Raw genomic sequence first — 19827 nt, forward strand, 5'->3', positions numbered from 1 at the left:
AAGGTTTATGATATGTTGTCCATATAACCAGAAACATGGGACACAGGGATGGGTGCTGTGGTCAAAATTCAGCTTTGCCCTAACAGACACATAGGTTCAAACCTTGGTTTCTACCCTTAGTAGCTGCATGATTTTGAGAAACTACTTAACCTCTCTGAGTTTATTTTGTGATCTATGACACAAAGATAACAACAGCCATTCCTTGAATTCTCAAAGAGCACATTCATACTATATTGGAGCTGTAGTGTTCATATATCATAAAGTGAGAACAGTGCCCACTGGAGTGGTGTAGTAGGCAGCCATCTATCTTGGAAGGCCAGAGATGACAGTGACTTCATTATATAAGGAGCTGGTCCTTCTGACTCCTCTCTGCCAATGCAGAGGTGCTTATATGCATAGCCATGCATAAGACAGCAGTGATCAGCTGAAATGACCAGTTATTTGTTAGCTTGCATTCAAGTTGTTGTAGACAAAGACTCTTGTAAAAATTTGATAATAGCTGGATGTGGTATCACATGCCTATAATCCCAGCAGCTCAGGAGGCTGAGGCAGGAGAATCCGAGTTCAAAGCCAGCCTTGGCAATGCAGCAAGGCCCTAAGCAACTCAGCAAGACCCTGGCTCTAAATAAAAAATACAAAAAGGGACTGGGGGTCTGGCTCAGTGGTTAAGTGCCCCTGAGTTCAATCCCTGGTATAAAAATTAAAAATTCAATAACAAATTAATAGGCAAATGAAGTTTAAAAAACAAAGACATTCTAAATAGAAGTCCACTGATCACATGCTTGGATGTTGCAGGGGTGTTTCTAAGTGTTTACTTTGAATTTCTTCATATATCTCAGTGCAGATCAGAAACACGAAGCTCAGCCTGGCACCCATTCCCAACCTACTTATTGAGCAGACCTGCCCTAGACCCTGTTTTTACCAATTGCAACCTTCACCCACTCCCAGACCATCCCCTTCTATCTTTCTCATCTCACTCCTTCTAGAAGGTTCTTTGATCCAACCATTCCTCAATCTCACAGTCTTCCCCAATGTTTATCTTCCTTTCTTGCCCAGTTTGAATTCCTTTTAAATTACTCCCTTGTGTACACCCTCAATTCCCTCATCCCCCTCCTACTTGCTCATTCTTAACTCCAGCTCTCCACCTGAGCCATGGCTGCGCCTGTGCACCTGAGTGTGGCTGCAAGCAGCACACAGCACCCTGACTGGCTTCACTTTAAATCCAAGGCTGTGAACCTCGAGTGAGCTCTTAATGATGTCTGCCAGTTATACTTTCATTTTCTTTGTTCGTTTTTTCTTCCACTCTATGAGGTCATTTTTGGGTACATTCTAACATGACTTCCCTCGTCCTTACTCTCAGCTGGTGACCTTGCTTCCTCCTTCACTGTCAAAATTGCGGCAATCAGATGAGAACTTCCCTAAACTTCTACCACCACACGGTGCTCCTACCAGTGTCTGCACCTACCTATTCTGCCTTCCTGCCCACGATCACACTCCTATTTACAGCCACTTTCTCTCTCGCTCTCTCTCTCTTTTTTTGGTGGTGGGGTGGGGGTACTGGGGAGTCTACCCCTGGGATTACAGGTGTGCACCATCAGCCCAGTGAAATATCCTCTCAGCACTACCTTCCTCCCCAGTTATCATTCTATTTCTCTATTCCTTCTTTGTAGCCAAACTCCTTGGAAAATTGTTGTAAGCTCTGTTCCCAATTCCTCTCCTCCTCCCATTCTCTTTTAAAACTCAGTCCAATCAGGCATTTGTCCTTACTGTTCTACCAGAAATGTTCCTGTCAAAGTTACCAGCAATCTATACAGTGCTAAATCCAGGTCAGTTTTATAGATCCTACCTCATCCCCAACCTGAACCTCTATCATGAGCTCTGATCCATGTATCCAACTCTGTTTTAATACTCCCACTTGGATCTCTAGTAGACATCCAAACTTACATGTCCAAATTGGAATTCCTGAAAATATCATTAACGGTAATTCTGCCTTTCCAATTGCTCAAATCAAAAGCCTTGAATATATTCCTAACTCTTTGATTTATATCCTGAATTAAATATGCTAGAAATGCAGTTGGTTCTGTTTGTCTGACTCCACTGCTCACACTTGGTCTAAATTACCACTCTCTCTCATCTGGATTATTGCAGAGTCTTCCAGTTTGTCTGTTTCCACCTATCCCCGTACACTCTCTGCACAAGAGAGCAGTTGAAGGGATTCTTTTAAAATAGATCAGGAGTTTTGTCTACTTCTCTGCCATGGTTCCTCTCTTTACTCAGAGTAAAAGCTCAAGTCTTTACAACGACCTCTAAGACTCTATTCAGTCAGGCCTGGTTACAACTCTGACCTCATCTTTTACTACTCTCTCCCTTGTTCTCTTTGCTCTAGTGACGCTGGCTTCCTTATGGATCTTGAATACACCAGGTTGCTTCTGTCCTAGGATCACTGTACTGGCTGCCTGTTCTGCCTAAATACCCTTCTTCTGGCTGTCCATGTGGCTCACTCCTTCACCTTTTTCAACTGAAGTCTTTTTTTTTTTTTTTTTTTGTCTGCTTGTTTGTTCTTTTTAATTATACATGATAGTAGAATATATTTTGGCAAATTATACATACAATGTAAACTTATTCCATTTAGGATCCCACTCTTGTGGTTGTACATGATGCGGATCCTTCAAGCCTTGGTTGGAATGTCTTGCTTTCTTAGGGTGGCCTCCCTGACCATTCTCTTTAAGACCGCAAATATTTCTTTTCATCATAGCACTAGAAACGTCCTCTTTTGCTCTTTATTTTCTCTAGAGGTTCAGGTTGGGTTAAGGAGGACCTATAGAACTGACTTGGATCTAGGACTATATAGATTGTTGGTAAGTTTGACAAGAGCATTTTTTAAAAAATATTTTTTTAGTTGTTAATAGACCTGTATTTTATTTTATTTATATGCGGTGCTGAGAATCAAACCCAGTACCTCACACATGCCAGGCAAGTGTGCTACCACCGAGCCCCAGTCCCAACCCCAACAGGAGCATTTTTGGTTAGAGCAGTGAGGACAAATGCCTGAGTGGACTGAGTTTTAAAAAGAGAATGGGAGGAGGAGAGGAATTGGGGACAGAGTTTACAATTATTGTGCATATAACTCAATCACGAAATTTGGTATTTCTCTCTTTCCCCACTAGAATACAAGCACTGTAGGGATAGAGATTTTAAAAATCTCTTTTGTACAGCAATGGCTAGAAGCATCTCTGGCACACGGTTACTGCTCAGTAAATGTGCTGCATGAATGTATAGAGTGTGGTTGCACCCAGTACTGTGCCTGGCACACAGAAGACACTCCAGACTATAACACATAACACTCCTATTATTAAGTTGCTCTCTGAAAGGAATGTGCAGACTGCCTATATACAAAGCCCACTTAAAATACCTTCTAAAAACTTTTACTTTCAGCAAAAAATGGAGTGACAAGGATCTCATTTATCCTTTTACCTGAAGCAGCAGCAGCAGCAACAACAACAACAAAAACAGGATATATAAACAATAGTTTTTAAGACACTGAACATCAGCAGCAAAGTGTATTGATCCTTGTGAGAGGAGAAGCAAATGAAATAAGCACTACTATCACCCCAGCCTACTGCCTGAAAGAGTTTCCAGGTCACAGCAGAAAGTGGTGAACTGAGGTGGAACCAGGTGGACTCTGAGATAAGGAGATGGAACAGAGAGTGAGGAAACCGAGGCAATTAGAGTTCCCAGGACAGAGTACTGATAGGAGAGAGCTGCACAGAGAGAACCATGGAGATCTGGGGAGAGGACCCCACAGTATTTTGCCGAGTACCAATGAGAGCATGTGTGTGAGGAAAGCTTATTGAGGTTGGGAAAAGAATCATCTGAGAGGGTTGGAGGGGACTTGTCCAGTGCTCACACAGGGCCAGAAAGTGCCTGTTTTTACCAGCCAGATTAGAAAAGCTCATAATTTACAGGCAGTAACAGAGTCCTCAGAAGCGTCTTGTCTCAGTAGCAAGAAAAAAATTAACCCTAGATTAGAGCTGCTCTGATTCTGCCTAACACATCTTAGAAGACCCCAAAATGTCAAACTATGTCAAAGTGACTTAACTATATCCCAGACAAAACTCAAAAAATATTTATAGGAATACAAAAACATTTGGATGCCAACAAGGTAAAATTCAAAATGCCTGATATATACTCAAAGATTGCCAGACATGCAAAAAACTAAATAATAAAACCCAACACAGGCATGGAGGTGCATGACTGTAATCCAGCTGTTTGGGAGGCTGAGGCAGGAGGATCACAAGATTGAGATCCGTCTAGGCAATTGAGCAAGACCATGTCTCAAAATAAAAAATAAGGGATAAAAAGGGCTAGGGATATAGCTCAGTGGTAAAGCACCCCTGGGGTCAATTTCCAGTACAAAAAAAAAAAAAGAAAGAAAGAAAGAAAAAAGAAATATTAAAACCATAATGAGGAGACAAACCAATTGAACCCAATCTAAAACTGACACAGATGTCAAAATTAACAGACAATGTCATTAAAACATTTATCATAGCACTACTGAATATCTGCCAAAAGTCAAGTAGTAAGGTGCAAGGTTATTTGTTCTTTCTCTTCTTTTCCTTTTTGCAGCACCGGGGATTGAACCTAGGGACTTGTGCATGTTAGGCAAGCGCTCTACCACTGAGCTATTCGGTCTGTGTCCTGTGAGGAATATGCAAATCAATGACATGGCACAGGTAAGCCATGGAAAGGAATAAAAGACAATCATCTGTCCATCAAAAATTAGCCAGTGAAAACACGTTAAAGAAAGGTGAAGTGGGTGTTTTGGACACACACACACACACACACACACACACACACACACACACACACACAAAGCTGAAAGAATTAATCACAGGCAGCTCTGTATTACAAGAAATGTTAAAGGAATTTCTTTAGGCAGAAGAAAAATACCAGACATAAATATGATATATCTACACAAAGGAATGATGAGAATCAGGAAGAATAACCATAGAGGTTAAAATAGATCTTTTTCTTATTATTTAAACCTTTTTCAAATATAATTGCTGTTTAAAGAAAAAACAGGTATTGTAGGCTTATAAAATATGTATAAATAAAACTTAGGACAACAAAAGATGAAGGGGAGAAATGACATATACTACTACAAGGTCACAGTGTACACGAAGTGGGGTATCATTTGAGAATAGAATGTGCAGGTTCAAGTGTATACCATAAAATCTCAAGCAACTATCAAAATAAAGTTAGTTAATAAACCAACAAAGGTAATAAAATAGAATGATGTAAACTCAACCCTTCAGAAGACAGAAAAAGATGAAAAAAGGAGCAAAGTACAGACTGAACAAGCGGACAACAAATAGTGAGACGACAGGTTCAAACCTAACCATGTCAGCACTTGTACTACATGAAAGCGGTCTAAGCATCCAATTAAAATGTAGAGAGCGTTTGATTGAATAGAAAATACAGAGCCGTGTCCATGTGGCTTACAACAAGTGCCTTTTAAATATGAAGACAAATGGGTTAAAAGTAAAAAGATGGGAAAAGAGATGCCAAACAATGCTTCCAAAAGAAACTGGAGTGGCTATGTTAATATCAGAGCAAAAAATATTACCAGAGATAAAGAAGATCGTTTTAAAATATTAAAGGGTCAATTCAAGAAGCAGACGTAGTAATTCCAAATGTTTATGCACCGAATTTCAGAGTTATGAATACATGAAGCCCCAAAGGAATAGCACTCCAATATAAAAATATAGACAAAACCACAATTACCATCAGAGATCTCAATACTCCCCTCTCCATAGTTGATTGAACAGTAGAGAGAAAATAAACAAAGCTATAGATAACTTTAACAACACTATCAACCTCCTTGTCTTAATATTTATAGAATACACCACTCATCAAGGGCAGAATTCATATTTTTTCAAATAGTATCTTTGTATTACTACAAAGATACTACAAAGATATACCTATTTCAGGTCATAATATAAGTTTCAATAAATTAAAAAGGATCTCAATCATATGAAAAAATATTTCTTAATCACAATGGAATTAAATTAGAAATATTCTCTATAAATCTTCCAATATTTGGAGAACAAATAATATATTTCTATATAACCTAAAGTCCAAAAAAGAAATCCAAACAGAAATTGAAGTATATTTTGAACTGAATGAAAATTAAAACATGGCTGGATGCAGTGGTGTGTGCCTGTATTCCAATAACTCGAAAGGCTTAGGCAGAATGACCACAAGTTCAAGGGTAGCTTAGCATGGCCCTAAAAAACTTAGTGAGACCCTGTTTCAAAATAAAAAATAAAAAACCTGAGGATGTAGCTCAGAGAAAATATTCCTGGATTCAAGTCCCAGTACCAAAAACAAACAACAAACCCCCCAAAACAAAATGGAAATACAGTATATCGAAATTTATGGGATGCTATAAAGTATTTATAAGGAAATTAATAGTAATAAATGCCTGTAGGAGGAAAAAAAAGTTCTCAAGTCAATGAACTCTGTTTTTAGCTAAATAAAAAAAAAATTAAAGAAGAAAAAGAAATTAAACCCGACCTAACCACAAAGAAGGAAGAAATACAGATGAGAGCAGAAATGCAGAAATGAATGAAGAAATAAAGATTAGAGCAGAAATGAATGAAACAGAAAACAGAAAAATAAATGAGACCAAACACTGGGTTCTATGAAATTGATAAAGTATAGTCAGGCTGAAATGGAGGGAACATAAATGGAGAGGTGGTATTATTACAAACTCTACAAATATTAAAGAACACACACACATACACAAAGTTATCCATAACATGTATGAACAAATATATGGTAATTCATCATGATCAAGTGAGGTTTATCCTAGGAATATAAGAAAGATGGCTTAGCATTTAAAAATTGATCAATATATTCTACAACAATAACAAAACAAAAAAGAAAAACCTTATAATCATTTCAGTGCAGAAAATGAATTTGACCAAGTCAACATTTATTCCTGATATATTACAACTCTTGGCCACCTAATTATAGAAAAAAACTTTCTCAACCTGAAAAGGTTACCTATGAAAAAAATCTACAGTTAACATCATACTTTGTGAAAGAATGGACGCCTCCTCTCTAGTGTCAGGAAAAGAAAAGCATGTTTCTTCCTGCTACTCAATATTGCACTGGAGACTCTAGCCAAGCCAATAAGGCAAGACATGAAAAGGCATCTAGATTAGAAAGGAAGATGTAAAATAAAAGCAGATGACAGAAGCATCTATGTAGAATATGCTATGGGATACGCAAAAAGCTACAAAGATCAATGAGAGCTTAGTAGGCTGTGAGACATAGGGTCACAACAAAAATCAGTTGTATTTCTTTATACAAGCAACAAATAAGTGGAAATTGGAATTTCTAATTCTATACCATTTATAGTAGCACAAATGTCTATAATAGCATAAACACAAAACACTTAAGTGATAATTCTAACAAAAGATGAGAGAAATTAAATAAGGCCTTACAAAATGGAGGCAATTCAAGTGGCTAAAGAAAAAAAAAAAAGGTGTTTTAACAACTGGCTAACCATATTAAAAAACAAACAAACAAAAATACTTCAATCCATATTTTGCCCCATAAACAAAAATTAGTTCAAAATGGATCATAAACCTAAATGCAAAGTCTAAACTTATAAAACCTGCAGATTAAGACAAAGAAGAAAAATCTTTGTAACCTTGTGTTAAAGATTTCTTAGGTACACACAGGGTGAAGGATCCATAAAAGAACAAATTGGTAAATTAGACTTACTAAAATTAAAAACTTCTACACTTTGACAGACACTTTAAGAAGGATGAAAAGACAAGCCACAGGATGGGAGGAAATGTTTACAGTCACATATCCAGAAGATATAAAGAACTCAGGCAATATGTCAATAACAAGAAAACAAGCAACTCAATTTTTAAAAAATGGGCAAAGCATTTGAACATGCATTTCAGCAGAGCTATGTGAATGGCTGTCAGTTGCCATGCTGCACCACTAAAATCCCAGGGACTCAGGAGACTGAAGGAGGAGGATGGCAAGTTGGAGGTCAGCCTCAGCAAGTTAGCAAGGCCCTCTGCAACTCAGCAAGACCCTGTCTCAAATACCAAAATTGAAAGTATTAGGAACAGGAGCTGGAATTGTGGCTCAGTGATAGAGCACTTGCCTGGCACATGTGAGGCACTGGGTTTGATCCTCAGCACCACATAAAAATAAATAAATAATGGGGCTGGGGATGTGGCTCAAGCGGTAGCGTGCTCGCCTGGCATGCATGCGGCCCGGGTTCGATCCTCAGCACCACATACAAAGATGTTGTGCCACCGAAAACTAAAAAATAAATAAATATTAAAATTCTCAAAAATAAATAAATAAATAAAATAAAGTTATTGTGTCCATATATAACTAAAAATAATTTTTTAAAAAAAGTATTAGGAATGGAGCTCAGTGGTGAAGGACCCCTGGATTCAATCCCCAGTATCAAAAATAAAATAAAATATATATAAATGGAAAATAAGCACATAGAAATACATTATTAAGGAAATTCAAATAAAACTCCAATAAGATACCACTATATGCTTACTACAATGGCTATAATTTGAAAGATTGGTCATATTGAGAATTGGCAAGGATGTAAAGGAAACGGAATTCTCCCACACTGCTGATGGCAATATAGTATAGTACAACTACCTTTAAAAGTAATTTGGCACATTCCTTAAAAAGTTAGATATATGCCTCTCTATGATTTACCTATTTCACTCATAGGCATTTGCCTAGAGAAAGCATGTATCTAATATACCCATATTGTATGTAAATGTTCATAACAGCTTTATTTGTAATAGCCCCAAACTGGCAACAACCCGAAAGTTAATCAATGAGTAAAAGGATAAACAAACTCTTTGTACAACGGGAAGCTCATTAGGAGTAAAAATAACAGAACTACCAATACAAGCAACAGCATAGGTGCACTGCAAAATAATCTCATTGACTGAAAGAGGAGCGACTAACACAGCACACACTAGATGATTCCATTACTTACGATTCTAAAAAATATAAACTACTATTTAGTGAGAGAAAGCAAATCAGTGATTTCCTAGGGAAGAATGAGATTTCAAGGAGCAGAAAGGAGGGATCACAAAAGAGCAAGAGAAAATGTGGGGGGTGGTGATGTGCTCACTCTCGATTGTGGTAATAGTTCCAAGGGTGTATGCAAATCTCAAAGCTTATGATGTTAGACATATAGTCATTCAACGAGTGGCTGTTCTTTCTGAAAAAGAACAGTATATATATACGGGTATAACTAGATTCCTGAGCAGAAGTTTTACAATCTAAGGCTTTATGTGCCTTAGATTCATATGTAAAGACATAAAGATGGTTCTACCAAACAGCCAAATCATGTTAGCATGCTATCTGTATTTACCTTGACACCAAAATAATATTTATTTTTGTCTCCACTTTATTTCATCCAGATGTTAATATCTAATTTCTATCTGAATGTGGTTAAAAGTAAAGTACTTCATAGACAGAAATATTATAAAACCAGTCATCTTTATCAAACTCCCATCCTTTAGAAAAAAATCTTAATAACTACAGGCAGGCCAAATCCAGCAAGTTTAACAGGTAGAGTAAAGCAGGGGCTTTGTAGCTGGATAGTTCTGACTTCAAATACCAGCTTGACCATTTATAAGCCAGTGAGGTTGGGAGATGCTCTGAACATCGCTGCCCTCATCTGTAATGTAGCGACAGCAATGGTTGCATTCTAGGACTAATCAAGCACTGAATGAGATAGAGTATGTATATGAAAGCATTTGATTATAAAAGTATGTTATAGGTATTTAATAAATATTTGTTTCCTCTCCCTTCCTTTTGTACTAATGCACTATGTCTTTTCATTCTGGCTTTGAGTTTGGGGTTTCAACCTGAAAACACAAAACCAAGTCCATTTCTAAGAGGATTCCTATCATGTGATGCAAAGCTCACGCTAAAAGAATTTCTCAAACAGAAAATCTTTCAAGTTTGCAATAAAACTTCATGTCAAACAGATTCAACCTAATTTGTGTTTCATTGTGAATATGAAGAACTCTCCCTATAGAGACTTGAAGCATTCTTTTTTTCATATTCCCATGGTTAATATTTCTTTGTTTGCCTTTCTATTTTCAGATCCCTGTTTGCAGGTGAGTGAGTCATGGTTTGAAATTCTATTTAAAAGGCAGTTCCTTGTGTGTTTGCAAAAGTGGTGTACTGATACAATTCTTTGCTTGGGGGGGAGGGCAGTGGTGGGGATCAAACCCAGGGCCCTGTGCATGTGAAGCGGGCACTCTACCACTGAGTTACACCCCCAGCTCTTGATGCACTTTTTGTTCATGCCTGTTGAAGGTAGTGAACTTAACATTCTTCAAAAACAAGCTCTCCTACCAGCAGTTGGAAGGCAGTAGTTTTCTCTGCATGGACATTACAGGTATTCTTCTCTACAGAGGATCCTGGGAGCCTTTCCCACAGTGTCTTTCATCTCGCTTCTCCAAGTCTGTATTGCCACAGCTCATTTTAAAGAGGGCCCATTCAAGTCATTTACAGTGTTTATCTAAACTGGTGAATCGCTGTTAGTCTTTCAGATGACTATTTGCCACGTTTCCCTTCATTTTTCCTGATCATTTATAGCATTCTAAATTGCCATGGGTGGAAGCCTCTAGAATAAAGTGCTTTAGACTCGTAGGAGAAAGGACACCATTAAATCTAGGATTGAGGAGAGGGGATGCCATCTACTGACTTCCTAACTGGTGAGTCATCTCCCCATGAGGCGTTATAGAAGCCTCACTGGCTGCTGTACACAGTGGCACAAAGAGGACCAGACTTTATAGCAATGAAATTATGACTGTCCAAGAGAGCATATCATCCCATTTGGAAGACAAGACACTCAAAAGAAAAGAATGATAGGTGGCCAAAAGGTCCTAACTGGGAGCTGATCGATGAGGAGTGGATGTGCTGGGAAGGAGTCCTCAAGAAGATGCCACAACATGTGGCCTCACAGGAAGATCCAGACAGGAACAGAGGTGGAGAGAGGACACCTCAGACCTTCTGCAAGAGGCAAGGGTTTGGAGGCTGGAATGACACATTGTGTTCTGAGTCCCCCAAACCTTCCCAGGTCTTCGTTCTCAGCAGATGGACCTAGTGAGAGCTGAGACAGCTGATAGCCGCTTTCCTTCCTCTTCCTCTTTTTATAGAAGGCTTCCTCTTGTCCAAAAGGAAGTAGGGTCACTCTTCCTGTTAAGGAGATACTCCTTACCTATGTGCAGGACCGATTCATTCTTCTAGGTCAGTGGTTTTCAAACTTGAGCATGTCCCAGAATCCTCGGAGAGTTTGTTCAAGTACAGATTGTTGGGTGTCAAGTCTGGAGTTTCTGATTCAGTTTCTCTGGGTGGGGCCAGAGGATCTGCATTTTGACATATTTCCAAGTGATGCTGGTCTGGGGATCATATTTTGAGGAGCACTGATCTAGGTCCTTGCCCCATCCAATATCCCAACCCCTTTCATATTTTCACTTATTTCTTCCTTGGCTCCACTGAGCCTGTTCCCAAGCTCAACTCTTCCCTCGACTGGGCTTCCTCCTGGCACATAAGATTTCTCTCTTTCCCTTTGTCACCAATATTCTTGTGAAAGTTGATGTCCACTGTTTCACTGTCCTTTCTTCCAAAAGACACTGGAATTGCTTTGCCACCTGCTTGACCTTCAGCAACCTGCAGCAGCTGACACTGCTGACCGCTCTCTCCTGGGAATTCCCTCCTGGGCTTGCTTGCAGGAGGAGGGAATGGCGGCACCATCCTGAGGCCTCTGTCCTGCTCTCCTGCCCCTTCTCAGTATCCCCTTCAGGCCCTTCTATTGCTCCTGGACCCTAGACAGTTTCCAAGAGTCTGTCCTGGTCCATCTTCTCTTCGCGTCTTTCCCCTTCCAGTAGTTAGACTCTTTACCTCTTTCTCTCCCCCTCCCCCTCCTCTTTATCTCTTGATTTTAATCTTCAAATCTTCTAGTTAACATCTCCCTGAGATATGAACTTTCATGACCAACCTCTTGCTATTGGTACAAATGTGTTTTACAACCCACCTGTAAGAAAGTACGTCACAAACCCGTGTCTTATTCCCCCTCTCTTTTCTTTATACTCTACATGTTGTCATTTCTTGGAATGGGACCATATTTGCTTCTCCTTTCCCACTCCCATTCAGGCCTATCCTATCCCTTTCTTTCCCTCTGAAACCACTAAAATGGCTTTAAAAAATAGTTTTAAACACTCAGATTAGAAGCAACCAAGAGATATAAGATGGTCTTTCTATCAAAGTGTGGTCCATGCTCCAGACAGATCAGCATCATCTGAGAGGTTGTTGAAATGTTGGATCCATGAACCTCAACCCCCTCCAGTGTGATTCGGCAAGATTGGTTTGAGGCCCAGGGCTCTTTTTAAAATAAGTGCCTTTGGTAGTTTCCATGAGGATGGATCATAAACCACTTTGAGAAACCCTGATCTGGATGATCTTCACCTGTATGTATTTGGATTTAGAACATTCTTTAGCCACAGAACTTGACTTTAGTTTCAATCATCAGATTTCTTTATTTCTGAAAGGGGAATTTTAAAGAGAATGCCGCTCTGGAGAATAACAGAAAATAGACTTTATTTATTTATTTATTTATTTAATGGTGTTGGGGATTGAATCCAGGTCCTTGCCCATGCTAAGCAGGGGCTCTACCACTAAGCTACACCCCCACTCTCAGGACTTTATCAAGAACACTTTCTTTAGCTAACAGAAGGAAGCGACATCACTGAAAACCAGAACAGGGTTTCACGGATATAAATCCCTTGAAACAGATGACCTGAACAACTTTGTTGATTTTATAATGAAACAAAATGAATTTACATTTTCAGATTAGGAATAAGGCTTGGAGAAAGGTGAGGGGAAAGTAAAATTAGGTCTTGATGAAATTTCTACCTTAGAAGAATTGCAAAATTAAATTAACCACTGACAGTGGAGAGCTGTAAGTCAGGTTTTCTTTTTTCCTAAGTAAATGGCATCCATAAAAGAAACAAGAGAGCACAGCGAGTAGACTTGGCTTTAATGAATGGAAATCTGGACAAAGTTACTCTCAAAGAGAAGTCAAGCTTGGTGGTCAGTTACCTGTTCAAGACGCAAAATCTCTGGCTCCACCCACCTCAGTCTCCAGAGCATGCAGCCCAACAACCTATGTCCTAACAAGCTCCACAAATGACACTAATGCTAAAATAGGAGAACTTTTGCTCCACCTCCCCACTCAAGTGTTTCCAGAGGTGGTTCAACCAATAAGAAAAGTTTCTTTTTCTCCTGGTATTAGGGACTGAAACCACGGGTGCTCTACCACTGAGCTATATCCCTGCCCCTTTTAGAATTTTTATTTTTATTTTAAACCTTATTCCATCTCTGTGGTTTTGTCTGGAATTTAGCTGAAATAAACTCATTTTAGAATTCAAAAGGAAGACACACAGATTTGTTTAATTCAGACCCCTTCATGTTGGTGACCAGTATATTCTGCATTGGTTAAAGAGGACTAGAAAAGGTTTTGAGATCTTGGAATGAAAGCTACAAATTATTTTACTTATTATTTATTAATATTTACTTATTATTTATATTTCAATCTCCAAAAATCTGATTCTATGATTGTGGCAGCTGATTAACTTATGTGTAGCAAAAAAAAAGTGACAACAAATGAATCAGTACTTATAACTCTATGCCATTTGATAGAAAATAACAAGTTTTGCATTTTGCTGTTTTGATTTATTTTTCATGCCTATGTACTTTCAAGTGAGGTGTATGTTTTTTTTAGTATAGGAATTTCACTATTTCTTGCCACTATAACTCTAACTATCACATACAAAATAATGGGGTACAAATTGTTGCAATCTAGAATTATGGTAGCAGTGTAGTGCAAACCACAAAGAGGTGGTTCAACCAATAAGAAAATTTTCTTTTTCTTTTTTCCCTGGCACTAGGGACTGAAACCAAGGGTGTTCTGCCACTGAGCTATGTCCCTGCCCCTTTTAGAATTTTTATTTTGAGACAGAGTCTTGCTAAGTTGCTCAGGCGGGCCTCAAACTTGTAATCCTCCTGCATCAGCCTCTCAAACAATTGATTGGATTACAGGTGTATGCACCAAGCATGACAGAGGAGTTTTGTTTTTTAAAGAAGCCATTATGTGCCAGATGTGTTGGTGTAAGCCTATAATCACAGCAACTCAGGAAGCTGAGACAGGACGATTGGAAGTTTGAGGTCAGCCTTAGCAACTTAGTAGGACCCCATTTCAAAATAAAATAAAAAGTGTTGGGGATATAGCTCAGTAATGGAGTGCTTGCCTGGCATGCATGAGGCCCTGGGTTCTATCCCTAATGTGGGTATGGGTTAGGGGTAAGGACAGGGAAAAGTGAGAAGCTATCATGGGGCTGGGTATGTGGCTTAGTTGTAAAATGCTTACCTGGCATGCACAGGGCACTGAGTTTGATTCCCAGCACCACACACACACACACACACACAAAAAAAAAAAAAAAAAAGAAAGAAAGAAAGAAAGAAAACAGAAGAAGGTGTAATGTTAGTGATATTAAAATCTGCAAAGATTGTGCAATAAAGAAAACTGGACTAATTTCACTGATGAATATCAATGAAATGAAGCCAAGATAACATCATATTCCCCTGATGGGAATGTACAATAGTTCTGCCACTTAGTGAGTCATCATATAGACTTAAAATGAAAACTACCAAAATGCCCATCAGCTGATGAATGGATAAATAAAAGGCTATATTCATACAATGGAATATTATACAGCCATGATAACAAATGACAAACATCCTGTTATACGGCGCAATATAAATGAATCATGAAAGTGCTACATTAAGTGACAGAAGCTAAACAGGAAAGACCATATACTGTATGATTTCATTTATGTCAAATGCCTAGAAAAAGCAAACACACAGAGACAGAATATAGATTCATGTTTGCCTAACTTTGAGAGGAAGGAGAGGTGGGACAGGTAGTTGGGAAGTGACTACTAATGGACATGAGGTTTCTTTTAGGGATGGCGAAAATATTCTGAACTTGGTTTGATAGTTGCACAACTCTGTGAATATACTAATAGCAATTATACTGTATACTTTAAATGAGCGAATTGTATGGTATGTGTATTATATATCAATAAAGCTGTTATTAAAAAATTCGAGATCACATATTTTTAAAGCACAGCAGCATATTAAAAGCATTTGTTTTTTTAGGATTGGCTAATTTCACTTAACATTGTCTTCTCTAACTCCATCCATTTACCTTGCAAATTTCATGATTTTATTCTCTTTTATTGTTGAGTAATATTCCACTGTGTACATATGCCACATTTTTTATCTATTCATCTATTGAAGGGCATCTAGGTTGGTTCCATGGTTTAGCTATTGTGAATTGTGCTGCTATAAACACTAATGTGGCTGTGTCCCTGTAGTATGCTGTTTTTAAGTCCTCTGGGTAGAGACTGAGGAGAGGAATAGCTGGGTCAAATGATGGTTCCATACCCAATTTTTCAAGGAATCTCCATACTGTTTTCCACATAGACTGCACCAATTTGCAGTCCCACCAGCAGTGTATGAGTGTGCCTTTTCAGTGTATGAGTGGCGACATCCTCGCCAGCATCTATTGTAAATGGTGAATGTTTTCTTTGATATAAGGAGGCTGATTCATAGTGGGATAGAAGAGGGGGCATAGGAGGAATAGACGAACGCTAGATAGAGCAGAGGATTTGGAGGGGAAGGGAGAGGGCTTGGGGTTATTAATGATGGTGGAATGTGATGATCATTATTATCCAAAGTACAGGCATGAAGACATGAAATTGATATGAATATACTATATATACAACCAGAGATATGAAAAATTGTGCTCTAAAAATGTAATAAGAATTGTAATGCATTCTGCTGTCATAAAGAAAAAATAAAATAAAATATCAAAAGAATCCCAATGCAGGGGCTGGGATGTGGCTCAAGCGGTAGTGCACTTGCCTGGCATGCATGGGGCGCTGGGTTCGATCCTCAGCACCACATAAAATGTTGTGTCCACTGAAAACTAAAAAATAAATATTAAAAAATTATCTCTCTCTTAAAAAAAAAGAATCCCAATGTAGAATTAAAAAAAAAAAAGAATCCCAATGCAGAATTAAAAAAAAAAATTAAGGTGGCATGACAAAGTGACTAGAAATGTAGGATGTTTTACTTTTAGCAAAGCTTGTTAATGCAGTTTGTCACAGTTAGAGGTGAAATAAGAAAAGCAATTTGATCATCTCCATAGATGAAAAGATATCTGCTAAATTAGGTTCCATATTTGTTTATGAAAACAACCCCAAATAGAAAGGAACATAATAAAAAATCCTTTACAGGATAAAAAAATTTCCCATAAATATCTCAACTCAAAAAGTTAACAAATACTTTATTGTTGTGAAGTTTTCGGAGGATTCCCAAGGAAGTCCAATTTGAATGTAATCATTGGGACAATTTTATCCATAAAATTATTTTTAAAAAACAGGGGAAAAAGAGGCAAAAGATTAGAAATGACAAATCACATCATGAACAGTAAGCAGGTGCAGTACCACTGAGTTACATCCCTACGCTTCATTTATAGACAGGTGATTGTTGTTTATTTGGAATATTCAAGAAGATAAACTGACAGAGTGTTAGAAACAGCAAGGGTTCATCAAGCTTACTAAACATTTACTACCCACAACAGTATAGTTTTTTGGTTTTTTTTTTTTTTTTTGGTCCTAGGTTTGAACCCAGGGGCGTTTTACATTGAGCATGTGCATCCCAGTTCTTTTTGAATTCTGAGACAGAGTCTGACTAATTTGCCATTCTGGCATCAAACTTGTGATCCTGATGCCTCAGCCTCCAGAGTCACTAGGACTACAGATGTACCACTGTTTGGGCTTTGGTATAGCTTTCTTATATATATGTAAATACAATTTGTTTGAAATGTAATGCAAGAAAAAAATCTATTTATAGGACCAAGAAAAAAGATTGTTTCCAAAAATAAACCAGATAAATGTGTAACTACATGAGGAGAAAATTTACACATGTAAGGTAATATGTGGGGATAATATAATGTTTTTCATTTAGAAAATGAAGAAAAAATTTTTAATATGAGAAAATTGCAAAAGGCATCAGGGGCAGATTAGTTGTTAAGAGTATAAATTCAAGGGAAGAGGCATGAGGGCAGGAAAGATGGTGGAAAGAGATGGACATTATTATCCTTGGTACATGTATGACTGCACATATGGTGCGACGCTACATACTGTACAGAGAAATGAAAATGTTGTGCTGTGATTGTGTACACTGAATCAAAATAAATTCTGCTGAGATATATACCTAATTAAAATAAGTAATACATTTTAAAAAATGCTAGTAAAACACCTTTAAAAATTGAATAAAGAGAAAACACTCTGTCATTTATTTATTTTGCAAGATTGCAGATTGAACCCAGGTGTTGCTCATGCTACACAAGTGTTGTGCCAATGAGTGACACCTCCCAACACTTTTTAAAATTTTTATTTTATTTTGAAACAGGGTCACACTAAGTTGCTGAGACTAGTCTCAGGGGGTCTCAGCCCCCTAAGGAGCTTGGATTATAGGCATGTACCATGGCAACTGGCAATACCTTGTTTTTGTATAGCAAGACTAAAAGTTTTAAAAATATCAAGACTTAGCAAATCAATTTACAGCATGATTTCAATCACAATGAAAATGGCATACAATAAAAATACTAATAGAATTTTAGAAAATTATGAAAAGAAAGAATAATATCAAGGAATTAAGTTATAACAGATATGAAAATATATTTCAAAGTTTCAGTAAGTCACACAATTTTGTAAAGCCATAGAAATAAATAATATTGGGCTGTGGCTCAGTGGTAGAGTGCTCACCTGGCACACATGAGACACTGGGTTTGCTCCTCAACACCACATAAAAATAAAAATAAAATAAAGATATTGTGCCTACCTAAAACTAAAAAAAAAAGAAAGAAAGAAAGAAATAATATTTACTCCTGAAAATGGGCCCTGTAGATACAGTTGCAAATATGTCATATATGCACAAGTGTCTATCCCTGCATTGTTTGTAACAGCAAATTACCACAAAAATCATGTCCATTATTAAGGTAAAAATTATTTAATGAAGGATTATGATGTGGATATTCTCCAAAAATGTTTGTTTGTTTGTTTGTTTTTGTTTTTAAGATTGCCCCTGAACAGCTAGGCATGTTGGTACACATCAATAATCCCAGCTACTTGGGAGGCTGAGGTAGGAGGATTGGAAATTCAAGGCCAGCTCAGACAATTTAGCAAAATCTTATCTCAAAATAAACATTTAAAAAGGGGCTGAGACTATATCACAATGGTAGAGCACCCCTGGGCTCAATCTCCAGTACCTGGGATGGGGGGGGGGAAGGATTGCCCCTGGCCATTTTTAAGGGAAGAACTCCATTGAAAGTGCATTTTTATTCGGGCTGGGGTCGTGGCTCAGTGGCAGAGCACTTGCCTAGCATGTTCAAGGCCCTGGGTTCGATCCTTAGCACCATATAAACATAAATACATAAAATAAAGGTACAGTGTCCAACTACAACTAAAAAATAAATGTGGTTTTTAAAGGTGCATTTTTATTGATATGAAACTTCTGTGATATAAAATTCTGGGAAGGGGAAAGATTTTTTTCTCTGAAAAAAATGTAGTAGCCTGACATGCACAGCTGTCTACTAATACAGAACTTGGCCTAATTTTGGTAGTGAGATTTTGACTTTGGTAAAGAGGAGAGATCTGACAGTCCGGAGTCGGTACAATGTTAGCCTAGAAAAAAAGGCCTTAATTTTTAATTACTGCAGTTTCACAGGGACCCTAAAAATAGTGTCCCCAAATTTAACATCTGGCTCATTTTTAATGCAAAAAGGAGAATGATATCAATATATCTGAGACTGGGTAACATTCCTATGTGAGTTGGTCTCTTCAGTGCAAACCCTTAAACAGTAAGGACATGAGCCCTTCTATAAACTTGTCAAGCAAATCAACAATGCTGTGTTAGAATAGGAAGTATACATAATGATTTCATTTTCTCATATCCAAGATAGCAACAGCAGGAGACAGGACAGTAGCATCTCTAGAATTCTCAGCAGTTCTCAAGATTCTGTTTCCGTCTTTCTAGCAAAACTCACTAACTCACTAACTTTATCAGGAAATTTCTTTAAGAGAGTCCTCAGCTTCCTTATCTCGGTTACCTTCTACTAACCTTCCTCTTCAACCTGACAAAGAACAGATAAATGCCTACTCACACTGTCAGTCTGTCGACAGTCACTCCACGCGCATGCCTGAGAAGCCAGTCTTGAGTGAAAGTCAGCAATCTGATGTAGAAACTGATGTCTGACTCTCCACAGCTTCACTCTCTACTACTAAAAATTGTTCGCTTCCCTAAGCCTGATGGATCCCCAAATGTGCTCCAAATACAAATCTTAAATGCTTTCAAATACTAGGGATCAAGTGTACTAATTTCTTCAAAGGATACAAAAATACACTAAATAGAACCCTTGCTTCAAGAAAATGATCTCTTCCCCTCCCTAGGATGTCAACTCCAGGAAGGCTCGGACTTCTTTGGTCTTGTTCACTGCTAGATCCCCAGCACCTGGAACCCTTCTTGGCAATCATAACAGGATCAACACGTTTATCAACGAGTGAACGAACCAATAAACACAGAAACGAAGCCAACAAGCTTTGAACGATTAAG

At 38.0% G+C, this 19827-nt stretch overlaps 1 protein-coding gene across 6 annotated transcripts in view; it reads right to left on the reverse strand.

The window, feature by feature from the left end:
• Positions 1 to 19827, reverse strand: part of Camkmt (calmodulin-lysine N-methyltransferase) — a 376320-nt gene that overhangs the window by 27445 nt on the left and 329048 nt on the right. For 3 of the 6 annotated variants that reach the window (XR_013429007.1, XM_078029278.1, XM_078029280.1), the window contains one exon: positions 14513 to 14529. The exons of the other annotated variants lie outside the window; for them this stretch is intronic. Coding sequence is in view for 2 of the 3 variants with exons in the window: in XM_078029278.1 (XP_077885404.1) it covers positions 14513 to 14529 (17 nt within the window). In the remaining variant the exon portion in view is untranslated. The remainder of the gene's footprint in view (positions 1 to 14512; positions 14530 to 19827) is intronic. 6 annotated transcript variants of the gene reach the window in all.

This window comes from Ictidomys tridecemlineatus, chromosome 12 (genome assembly GCF_052094955.1).
Source record: "Ictidomys tridecemlineatus isolate mIctTri1 chromosome 12, mIctTri1.hap1, whole genome shotgun sequence".
In the NCBI taxonomy this organism is placed as follows: Eukaryota; Metazoa; Chordata; class Mammalia; order Rodentia; family Sciuridae; genus Ictidomys; species Ictidomys tridecemlineatus.